The sequence below is a fragment of the Equus caballus genome, chromosome 17 (genome assembly GCF_041296265.1).
Source record: "Equus caballus isolate H_3958 breed thoroughbred chromosome 17, TB-T2T, whole genome shotgun sequence".
In the NCBI taxonomy this organism is placed as follows: Eukaryota; Metazoa; Chordata; class Mammalia; order Perissodactyla; family Equidae; genus Equus; species Equus caballus.
The window spans coordinates 14,750,198-14,762,734 of NC_091700.1; the positions used below are offsets into that span (position 1 = coordinate 14,750,198).

General features: G+C 43.8%; 1 protein-coding gene across 5 annotated transcripts in view; it reads left to right on the forward strand.

Moving 5' to 3' along the window:
* LOC138918304 (rho GTPase-activating protein 20-like) overlaps positions 1–12,537 on the forward strand; it is a 97,304-nt gene that overhangs the window by 42,394 nt on the left and 42,373 nt on the right. For 4 of the 5 annotated variants that reach the window (XM_070239302.1, XM_070239301.1, XM_070239303.1 and 1 more), the window contains exons 3-4: positions 5,152–5,770; positions 6,709–6,876. In XM_070239302.1, coding sequence (XP_070095403.1) covers positions 5,706–5,770; positions 6,709–6,876 — 233 coding nt within the window. In that variant the 5' untranslated portion in view covers positions 5,152–5,705. Of the gene's footprint in view, positions 1–5,151; positions 5,771–6,708; positions 6,877–12,537 lie in introns of those variants that run through there. The other variant, XM_070239305.1, reaches the window with a different exon arrangement.

Genomic DNA, 12,537 nt, shown 5'->3' on the forward strand with positions numbered 1-12,537 from the left:
AAGGAAGTATTGAAGGATGGTGTTGGGAAAAAGAGGAACTGAGGCTGGGCTCTTGGGAAAAGTGCGGGTGTCGGGTGATTCAATCAATTGAGACAACATGATGGCTCCATCTAGTTGAGACAGGATTATTTGAAGCTCACATTTTCAGGAGATATGATCAGCTCTGACAAATGTGTCTACTCATTAGGAAGGCCAGGCCTGCGCATCTCTAGTTTACTCTCCTCTTACATTTGATGAAAACTTCACCTGTGCCTGTTCAATTTCAGCATCTTGTTAGAGGAACAGAACACGAAGGATGAACTCAGCCCCCTCCTTCTCAATGCTGCCCCCATATTAGAAACTTTCCACTTTTTAAAAGCCAGAAAATGACCCTTTCTACCAGATTAATTAATCTGAACTTCAGGAGCGGGATTCTGTAATGGGGTCATGTTAAAATGCTTCCAGAGGTTTATTTTATGTAAAAAAGATTGATAATGCCTACTTGGCTTCTCTTCTTATTTTCTTGAGGAAGAAAATTGGCCAACAAGACAGGACAGGCTGAAGAGGCTGAGACTTGGCTCCAGATGGGACCTCAGGCCTCATATGAGGGGGCCTGCTCTCCCACTGGGCAGGGTCCAGGAGGATGGTCCACACATCCTGATCCCAGTCATCCCCTGTGGGGGCTGAAAGGCTGTGCCTGGAAGCAGGTGTTAGGATGGCGTCATTTCCCAGGCAAGCAGAGTCTAGTAGGAGAAATCAAGAAGACTCTCCTAGAAACCAAAGTGTGATGGATGCATTTCAAGAAAGACAACCCCTCAGTGCAGTGAGAAGGAGGATCTAGGCAATGCTTTACCCCAAAATCAAGAGAAGATAGTGGATGGATGGGTGTGGCTCCCCCCTGGGCACTGGACAGTTTCCTTGTTGGGCAGGGTTGGCCCTGGGTCACAGCTGATAAGGGCTGTGCTGAGACAGAAGTCTGCTTCAGGGTCCACAGCTGGTATTAGTCTGAAGGCCTGCTTCCTGAGGCTTAAATGGGCCTGTCCCCAGCCCATTTCCTGCCCACAGACCACTCTGCACAGGGCTGGAGCCAGGGCACAGGGCTGCCTCAAGATTCCCATTCAGACTGAGGGCAGCAGGCCTGCCTCCAGGGGCACTGATGAGCATTTGTCTTGTGCAGTTCCTGGATGGGCAGGACTGCTCCTGGACTGTGGCTAAGAGGGGCTGGAACTGGATCACGGGCTGCTTCAGGGCTCACAGCCAGGGACACGGTTGTCAGGCCTGCTAACTGAGGCACAGACGGGAGTGACTCCTGCTGGGTCCATTGACAAATGGTGCAGGTGACAAGAAGAAGACAAAAAAAGATGTGCCATGTTCACAGGGGTATGGCACTGATCTGGGCCTGTGGTCAGGACCCCCTGAGCATGGGCCTGCCTTCTCAAACACCACTCCTCAGCCTTGGGTTCCACCAGGATTTCACAGTCTCCTACCTGGATCCAGAAGCTCCCACAAAGGCACTTTTCTCCATTGATGGCCGCCAAATCATGGTTGCTGAGTGAGGACACGAGTGGGGGACCGCCTATTCCATCATCTTGCTGATGTCACTCGCCTGTTAAGTGATATTTAAAAATTTTAGGTAATGTATTTTGTTCTCGTATTGTTAGTCATTTTTGTGTTCAACCTAGGAAGAATTTGTCTATTGCCAGGACATGAAGATGTTACTGTATTTTTTCTAGAACTCTTATGATTTTAACTTTTATATTGATGACTATGATTCAAATCAGATTGAGTTTTTCATATGGGACGAGTCAGTGGCCAGTGGTCACTATTTCCAGACCACAGGCTTGTGATCAATTAAAGAAAAGCCAGTGACTATTTCAACAGAAAAGAATTTGATAAAATTTCAGAACTTGTTTGTGATTTTGAAACAATCTCTCAGGAAACTGGAATCAAAGGGAAGTCCCATTCCCTGACAGAAGACAGGAAATAAATAAATCATCAAAAATCATTATTCTAAGTCACTTTATGTTAGAATTTCTCTATTTAAAACAGAGATAAAACAAACGTCACACATCAGAAGAAGCGATCTGTTAGAATTGCTATGAGAGCAGCATCCTTGGTCCTGCAGAGGACGTTCTAGATTATGAGCTGCCCCACACGCAGGGACGTCCTTGTCTGTCACAGTTTTTAAATTAAATGATCATGAGGAATAGTCCTCCAGGCTCTCTAATGGGTCACATTTTTACAGATCGTCATAGTAAAGTTGTTCTGGAATTCAAATGCTATAAAATCTCTTCTTACAACCCTTTATCCTAGATGTCTGACTCAGTCCAAGGATAATACTCCACCAACCAAATTGGAAATATGAAATGTTTAAATAAAAAGTAATAACATAATATACATCCACTTCTTTAGGGAATGTAAACAGGGTAAACTAATCAGAAAAACAAAATGATGATAAGAATCATAACTGCATTCTTTGTTCAGTATTTCTATGCTTAAATTTTATCTAAGAGAATATGCACAATGGGATCAGATGTAAGTGTGGAAATTTCCTAGTAAATTATTATAATAAAAACAGGTATTTGCTCATCTCAGCATGGTCAGTATCTCCAGCAGGTGATGTGTGAGCCTGGTCCTGATGGAAGGGGACAGCGGTGGGAAAGGAGGACCAGAAGTACCAAAAGGAGAAGGTGACACTGGGTTTCAGGGTTAAGCATCCTCTTAGCAAAGGGGCCCTACTTGTGCTTTTGTATAGGCTCCAGGGGAGAGGTGAGCCAAGAGGTCGGAAATAAAGATGGTCACATATACAGAGACTTTGAATGTGACACTCAACAGCTTTACATAATCTTGACAGTGAGAGAAATTGTGTGAAACGTTTAAGCAGGGAGGTGCCTTTATCAGATAGATGCGCTTGAAATATCGCTCTAAATACAGAGTGAAGAATGGAATACAGTGGGCAAACTGTGGGATGAGGCCACACTGAGGGACTCTGCAAGGCTGGGGGAGCAGGGCTGGGCTCCTGCACGTGGTACCTGGAATGGGGCAGAGCCATGTGCAGCTGAGGGGAGGCTGGGGACAGAGCACAGAGAATCTCAGTGTCCATGTCCTGAGGGAGATGAGGGGCTCTCAGCCAGCAGGAGCAGGCTCCAGATGCCCAGAGGAATTATGCGAGTCTATGCACTGCCTCTTTCTCCTGCTGGGATCTAACTTCCATGTGAATAGGAGTTTTCCCCTCTTATGTCACTGCTGTATCTACAGAGCCCAGAAAACTGTGGCACAAAGGACAAACTCAGCAAGTGTTTACTGAAAGAGTATTTGAATTCTCCTGAATTTCAAACCTTGTTGAAGAGCAGATCTGAGGCAAAGATAATGATTTCTGCTTTCTGGACAGCTTGAGCCTGGAGTTCTGAGTCGAATTAAGAGTAGAGGTTAAGTAATAATGGTGATCTCATTGTCTATAGGACAGAAGAGAAACTCCCCCTTGACCCTGGGGACAGTGACCAGGGAGATGGACTGGGTTCCACGGCTTCACGCAGAGAAAGAGAAGGATGCGCTGGGCCTGCAGGGACTGAGGAAAAAACCATGGGGAGCAGGCGGAAGGGGGAACAAGCTCCATGAGCAAATAAACTGCAGAGTGTGGGTGAACTTGATAGAAGTCAAATAGCATTCCACTTAAGAACATGTATGATAGACATTTTTTTTTAGGATTGGCACCTGGGCTAACAACTGTTGCCAATCTTTTTTTCTTTTTCTGCCTTATTTCCCAAAACCCCCTGTACACAGTTGTATATCTTAGTTGCAGGTCCTTCTAGTTGTGGGATGTGAGACGTCGCCTCAACGTGGCCCGACGAGCTGTGCGCGCCCAGGATCCGAACACTGGGCCACCGCTGCGGAGCACGCGAACTTAACCACTCGGCCATGAAGCCGGCCCCTAATGATAGACATTTATTAACAAGATGTTAAATGTAGAGCTCATGATCCAGCACAAGATCAATGAAATTTTAATACTCAATTTTTTAACCCAAAATCCTATGAAGGACCCTAGTGGGAAAACCTGTGAAGAGAGGATGATGGGGTTGGTAAGCTGTGTGTCCATAGAAGAGATGATTCTGAACAGGGAGAGATGGATGACAGAAGCCAACAAATGAGGGTCTAAGACTTTCTCTGCCAGGTTGGACTTTACTCTAATACAAGATGGCGTGATGGGAGCTGCACAGCTCAAATATTAGGATTCATTGTGCTTCTTTGATTTCTCACTAGTACAGGCAATAGATTACCTAAAAATTGGAGTTTAAAACACAGATAAGGTTATGTGAGATTATTTGGAATTCATTGCTTTATGCACAAGTGATGGAACACTGAACATGGATGCGCTCCCTAAACCACATTAAAATGAAGGGATATGATGTTTGCAACATCTTGTCTCATGGTTAAAACACTTTAAATTCCAATTTCTGTACATTTTTCCACCTTCCATGTGCACTGCCTTATGAGAGAGTGATACAAGAGTCATTGCCTCCAATGTATGTGAATGCCATTAACAGATGATCAGACCATGGATGTGTGAATAGAGACAGTGACCTGGTGAGCTGCAGAAACCAGCTGTGCTCTCAGGGCTTTGGCCCTGGTGAGGGGTGTGTCCTGTGACCAGGAGGGGGCAGTGCAGGACAGCCCTTTGGTCCCTACAAAGCTGCTCAGCAAGGACCATTCACTCAAAGGAGCCTGGGCCTGGGGGCTGGACCCTGTGCTTACTGAAGGAGGCTGAGAAGCTCTGTCCTCTCTGGCCTGGCAGAGTCCCCTGAGCAGGGACCTTTGTGTTGTCTCGGTAGGTGCTTCCTCCCAGGGCTCTCCCAAGGGGTGAGGCCAACCTCCATCCTCCTCAGTGTGTGGTGTGAGCTGAGCTCCAGCACCAGGGCTCAGGGAGGGGCTGGGCAGTCACTGGATGGAAACCCATTTTCATGGGCAGCCCCTACTATGGCACAGGGTGGAGACCATGGGGATGTGTGCACCATGGCCTGGTCTCCCCTCCTCCTTGTGCTCCTCTCTCACTGCACAGTTGGGGACAGGCTTTGGGGACAGAGGGAAGCCCCCAACATCACTTCTCCCTTGCTTAGACTTCTGAGAAATTTCCCATGATTCTTGCCCAGCAACCATGCCTGTCTGTGTCTGCAGGTTCCCTCTCCCAGCCTGTGCTGACTCAGCTGCCCTCCCTCTGCATCTCCTGGAAAAACAGCCAGACTCTCCTGGACCCTGACCTCTCGCTTCAGTGTTGACGATTACTGGATATGCTGGTACCAGAAGAAATCATGGAGACTGGGCAGAGAAAGGATCCTGTGGTGATGGAAATAAATGTCCTGTATCTTGACTGTATCAATGCTACTATCTTAATTATGGTATTGTACTATAGTTTAGAGAGATAGTACCATTCGGGGAACCAGGTAAAAGGTTGATGTAATTTCTCTGGGTTGTTTCTTACAACTTCCTGTGAATCTACAATTATCTCAAAGTAAATAGATTAGTTTTAAAAACTCAAAAGATGCAGGCAAAACCAGGGAAACAGATATGTCAGTTTGTCAGTTATGGCATGCGCCTTAGAACCCTAACGTCATAACGGCCGGTGACCTTGACAACTCCAGAATCCTCAGGCTTCAGTGCCTAGTTTACAGTGCTCTGCCAAGTGCTGTAGACGTGCTCGATAGTCAGTGCCAAGAATTGAAGAAAACGGGATGTTTTCGTCAATCAAAAAGCGCTTTCAGCTTTCAGGCGGTCGTTCAAGGCTTCACCTCCGCAGGTAGTCTTTGAATATACTACTCTTGATCGTCCAAAGGGACTAGCAGTCACAGGAAGTGTTCTGTTTTGTTTCTCCTAAAACATGGGAACTGATTCTTACCTTCAGCACTGCTTTCATGAAAAGCTACTCATGTTCACAAGGTTCAGTGCTGCTGAGTACAGAAAGCAGGCTTTACATACTCAAGGGAGACTCTTTCTTGGCTCCATGAGAGAATTTTCTGTAGACCTATGACAATATCTCCCTATTCATGAAAGAGTTTTTGTGTCCTGAGAAATTTAGTTGTTTTACCTTTTATGACCAAAGAGTCATAGCTTAGAGGTTATAAGCTCAACAAAATAATATCTAAGACCCTGTTGTGTTTAGAAACTTATTGATGTTTCCAGTATTATTTGCTGATCTTTGAGAATTTCCCCCCAAAACTTGAATACTGATTTAGCTACGATTGGAGTCAATTTTCCAGAATCTTCAGTTATCTAAATTTTTATGTTAACATGAAACTAAATTGTAATTACTTTTTCACAAATCTCTAGGTCACTTTATTTTATCTGTCTCAGGCCACAAATTGTCCTGGGTTTTGGGTTTTTTTTTTTTTTTTTTTACCTTCTTGTAATATTCTCAACCTTTGGCCTCTTGGTTCTCCCCTTCCCAACAGCTCGTGGCCATCTTTGCTTTGCTGCTGCCCCCTTCTCCCCACCTCTAAGAGTTGGCATGCTCCGGGGCATGTCCTGGAAACTGTTCTCCAGCTACCTCAACTCTCTGTGTGCCCTCATCTTTTTTAATAGCTTTCTGTAATTTGGAGACTTGAATTTGAGCTATAGAGTTCGGTTTTGGGGATCGAGGCTAATTTTTAGTGTCGTGTTAACCTTGACCTTTGGCACAAAACTCTATCAGGTATTTGATGGGTGACTGGTTGTCCTGTGGTATTTGTTGCTTTGCAGGGAAAGCTCTTCTGTTGAGGTGGACACCCACAGTGAAAATGCTACGTCATCTGAGAGTGCCGGTCGCACTCTGCTGATCCACGGCCCCGTGGAACTCAAAAGAGGCTGGAGGAGGCAGAAGCGACACCTCTTCTTGCTCAGCGATCTGTTGCTGATAACTAACACCAAGTACGTGTACACTACAGGCTCTCCTGATTACCATCAGATTGTGTTTTCACCAACCCTTACTGTGGGAAAATATTAAGTGGATTTCTTCTTTTGCTTTTGCAAATGTTTTGATCCTCCCTTTAGTCAACAAGTATCGACAGAGGTCTTGTTCTGTGCCGTGTCCCTGTAGAGAACACGATTGAGAATGTGACAGGCAGGGTCTCTCCTGCCTGGAGCTTCCGGACAGATGATAAAAATAAGAGGAGGGAAATTACACATTGAAGTTAGTGCTTCTCATAAGAGAGAGAAGAGGGTACCATGTGGAGAAGAAAATGGGACCATCCTAGAGAGGGGCTGTCTATGAAGGTCTCTCCAAGGTGGCAGCATTTAAACCAAACCTATGGGGTGAGAAGCAGCCGCATTCCTAGACTAGGTGGCTGAGCCTTCTAGAGTGAGGGACCAGCAGGACTCAGTGGGTGCAACTCAGCCCTCTGGAGGGAGGGGTTCAGGAAAGGCTGATGTGACTGGAGCCTGCAGTGTGGGGCACAATATCAGGTAAGATACTGTGGTCAGGGGTCCAGCCACACAGGGTCTCCACAGGCCACAACAAAGGTTGAAATATTATGCTGAAGCGTATTTAATTAAGCAAGTGACCATATCTGGTTTATATTTTTAGCATATTGTTCTGCCTATTGCTAGATAGCAGATTGGTGGGTAAGCAAGAGTGGACGCAGGGAGACTAGTTAGGGAGGCAGTGGTTCTGGTGAAATATGACAGGGACTCCATCTTGGGAGTGGCAGTGAGAAGAGGCAGCAGACAGATTTGGAACATATGTTGGAGACAGAACCAAATGGATGCACTTTCTTCCCAACCCTGGACACAAATGTAACCAATATCCAGCCTAGAACATGGTAATTGCTCAATTAACGTCTAACGGTAGGTGGATGCAAGGTCATCTGTTTACTTTCTTCATCTCTGTTTTCATGATTTATGAAACACCATAAAAGACAAAGAATATTTCACCAAACAAACTATCAAGAAGCTTTTTCATTACTAGAGAAAATGAAAACTCTTTTCTTGGCTGCCCTCACCACTAGCTCTCAGTTAGTTACGCCATGTCATAGGTAAGACACGCAAGTACCGACTTTGCAAAATGCTATATTTAATCTGAGCGACGTTAATAATAAGAAGCATGATTTATCAGAATTTTTTTCTGTCAGGAATTATGCTGAGGACTTTATGTACTGAATCTTGTCTGACCCTTGCAACTACCCAGTGAGATAGGCTCATTTTCCTTATCTTATGGAGGACCTTGATGCCCGGAGGTCTGCTGCCTTTCCCCAGGTCACCACCTTAGCAATTAGTGGAGTCCACGTTTGAAGCTAGGTCTGTTAATTTCAGCACACAGTCTCTTACCCAACCTGTGGTGCTGCTGCCTCTATTCTCTCTTTTGTCTGGATTTCACAGAACACACCACAATCAACTAGTTTCTCTCTCATCCTTGAAATCAACCTTTCCTTTGTGGTGAGGAAATGGCTACCTCACATCCTGGTGAGAAATGGAACTGAGAAACAAATGAGAAGTCTAGCTATCAAAAAAAAAATCAGAGGCCAAAATAAAGACGATAAAATATATTTAAGATGAGTGAAATTGCCTCCAGATGTAGGCTTGGAGATGACGATGTCATAAAGAGGACAGAGAGAAAAAGATTCTGTCCAGGGCTTGGCATGAGGTCCATTCAAGGCACTCTGCTCCTGATAGAGGAATGAGGTATTATTTTTAAAAGTGTAGACTAGTTACCAATCTCTTTATTTAAGCAAGGTTAGTATAGGAAACTGAAATTTCTTGGATGCATTCTTGGGACCACATGAGGAGCATCACAGATGGCTTATTTAGTTTCCCCAATAGCCCTCCAAGGCAGGTACTGTTATCATCTCCAGGCTTCAGATAGGAAGACAAAGACTGAGGAAGGCTCAGGAACTGGCCCGATGTCATACACAGGAAAATGGTGGGAGAGACTGCACTGCAGGTCTGCCTTCATCCCAAGGCCATGCTCTTCCTGTCACACCATGTTGTATTCCTCTGTGCTCAACCTGAGACACACAAAAGCAAGCAACCACAACACTCATCTCCTGCTTGTCAGGACTTTGCAGACCACTCACATTCAATTTTTAAGGGGAATACGTTCTCCTTCACTTTTCTTTTCACCTTTGTAATTATTACAGTATTTAGGAGAGTAGGAGACCTTTGTTTTCTCAGATACTGCTAACCTCTGAATGGGTCTGATAGAACCTACAGTACTCTGCTAAAAACATTTTATATTGATACAGTGTTCTTTTCTCCTAGCAAATTGCATCCATTTCAGAGCTGAATTTTTATTTTGGTTGGTCCATTATCACAGAAGATGCCCACCATCTTTCACATACTGCTTTTCAGAGAGCTCTCTGTGTCTGCTCAAGGGTTTCATAATGTGACACAATCTCTATCAATTTATTCAATAATATTCTTGTTTATGAGACTCAGTTCCTGCAAGATTACTTTTATATGCTTTCTACATCCATTGGGAATGTTGGAAAGTGTAGGTGATCTAAGGCATTTGATTTGCTTCAGAAGACCTTGATATAGAGAGAGCAGAGATTTTTGATAAGGTAACTGTCTTCATCTGGTCAGGCTACCAAAACCAAATATCATCGACTGCTTGGCTTAAACCACAGAAATGTATTTACAGAGATTCATTTATTTATTATTAGTGCTTCCAGTGGCCATCATGCCAAGCCCTGGACAGAGTCTTTTCCTCTCTGTCCTCTTTATGACATCACCATCTCCAAGGCTACAGCTGGAAGCAATTTCACTCATCTTAAATATATTTTCTTATCTTTATTTTGGCCTCTGATTTTCTTTTTGATAGCTAGACTTCTCATTTGTTTTTCAGTTCCCTGAGCATTCTGTTCCATTTCTCACCAGGTACCAAGCAGATGAGAGTTAGTCATTTCCTCACCACACAGAAAAGAAATTTATTTATTTACAGAAATTTGTCATGGTTCTGGAGACTGGAAATCTGAGATGAGGCTGTCAGCAGGGTTGGGTCCTCATGAGAGCTCCCCTCCCGGCTTGCAGATGTCCGCCTTCTCCCCATGGGCTCGCATGCCTCTCCTCAGTGTGTGCCTGTGGAGAAAGAGCTCTCTCTCTTCCTCCCAATCCTATTGGATTAGGACCCCACTCTTATGACCTCATCTAACCTTAATTACCTCCTATAAGCTTTATCTCCCAAAACTGACATATTGGCTATTAGGGCTTCAAGGTATGAATTGGAGGGTGGGGAGTGGGGTAGGAGTTGGGGACACAATTCAGTCCATAGCAGGAAGCAAGCAGTACTCAATGCTGCCACCTTGTACAAGAGTTTACCACAGCTTTTAGAAAGCTGGCTACTAGATCATTTCCATAGTAAACATTTGGGGACATTCGTGATTACTGTTCATATGAGAAAATTTATTTATTTTTTTCCTACCAAGAAATAACAACTTCAATGAAATAGCCACCTGCAACAAGTCGCTTTTTTCCTTTCTGTCATGCCACACTCTCAGATGGAGGATTGTGTTATGTCCTGGATCGATCTGTTCAAGTTAATCACCTGAGTTTAGTGCCTGCTTTTTCTACTCAGGGAAGGGGGTGGAGTGACTTAGGTTCCGTTTTTCCTCAGTGTGTCTTGAGGCTTCAGTTGGAAACTCTTTCTTCTCCAGGTTGATGCTACAGAAACCAACACAAAGGGAGTAAATAGTTGACTGACTGCTGCATATATATTAGTCAGACTAAATGAACTTTAGTTTGTGTGTAATAATAAAGGGGATTTATATGTCCTTTCTTCATGAGGAAATTATATTTCTCCCGTTGTGCTGGATGTTAATAACAGTCAGTGGAAATTATTTGGAGATTTTTTTCATACTACATTAGAAACTTTGGTTCTCAAGAATTAAAGTCAGATGGGAACTTTGTTAACATTTTTGATATTCATTAGAATGCTAAATAAGAGGTTATTTTTCAAATGAAATTATGACTTGTTTTTTTAAACAGCATCTACTTCATAAGATACTAATACTCGTAGAGGCCCATGGAGAACGTACAGAAAGGAAGAGACTGTACTTACTTAGCTCACACCCCCCTCAGACATCTCTGTCCTCATATTTAGTTATTAAAGAATATATAAACAACGAAATCCAATTTTGTTTAGGTCAAAAGATGAAGATGACTATTAGCTTATTATCAGTGGCATTACAAAGATTCTTGCAGAAGATACCATGACCCCTACTCCCAGCATCTAAGGGAACACCTGTGCCTTAGAATGAGGGGAATCTCCCTAGAATCTGTGACTTTCCACAGTTCACCGGGGCTCACGCTCCCTTGTCCAAGTTGAGGTAGAAGAAAGCAAGAGGGATACCATCATCTTAGCAGACCGATAGCAAGGGCCCATGCCATAGAAATAAAAACTGCCTTTTTCCTCCTGCTCCCTTTGAGCCAGTTTCCATAAGGTTCATCCCTTCTCGTTTCTACTGACATAATCTGAAGAGTCAGACACTGAGAGCAGAGAAATGCGGTGAGATCTCAGGAGAATCCACTGTAGTACAAGCCTTTGCTGTAATACATTTTCAGTATTTCCAGGCTAGCATTTAGCTTTGTTGATAGAATGTCAGGAGATTGATCCTCTCACTCTCAAATGAGAGAACAATACCGTCAGAAAGCCTGATGGCTCTGGGGGGAGAAAGGAGGCTGGAGGTAGGAACGATGAGGAGGGCACTACATGGAACTGTCCAGGTCAGCACTCATGGAGGCCGAGTGCTTGTGAGCATAGGCTCATGACTTAGGCTGTCTGGCTTCAAAGCCCATCTCTTGCTTTTGGCAATTTTCTTAATCTCTCTGTGAGTTTCCTCATCTATAAAATGGAGCTAATAGATATAGTGGATTGAGGATTAAGTGAAGTAATCTTTGTAAAATATGTAGAATAGTGCTTGGCATGTGGTGGGAGCTCAATAAATGTTATAGGAGACTGAAAACCATACTCTGGGCTTTTGACAACTCCGTGGTTTGGTTTCAAGGAAGTGGATAATCTTGGGACTTCATGGAACTTTGGAGAGAATTAAAGAAACGACTCTTTCAGGTGCACATATTTGGAATTTTCCACACAGTACCTTAGGTGTCTCCACACATGGACATCTACATGACAAAACTTTTAAAATCTGTAAAAACAAGTAGACACGTGTCTCTCCTATCGGCAGTAGGCTATTTTTAGCTTCATAATGCTTTTAGAGTTACGATCTAGAACAATTATTTTATCTGAGAATTGATTGTGTTTCACACAAATCTTCAAATACATCAACATAGGGTAAAAATGTGAAATAAATGTCTAAGAAGCCACCTGTGTCACAAGGCGTATTTGCATCCACTGTACCCTAACGTTTGAATCTAGGTCATCCTTCAGGTAGGCTTCCTGCAGAATTATTTTTGTTTCATAAATCCCATCAAAGCCTTTTTGCTTTAACTGTTCCATGAGTCAGCAGAGTCTTAGGGGTTTTTGAACCTGAGGTGTCTTGGATCTCATTTTAGCTTTAGCGTTTCCACATGTGGTTCTGAATAGGAGGCAATTCCGAAGTGGCGTGCCCGTGTTCCCTAGGCATCCTTCAGAGGACT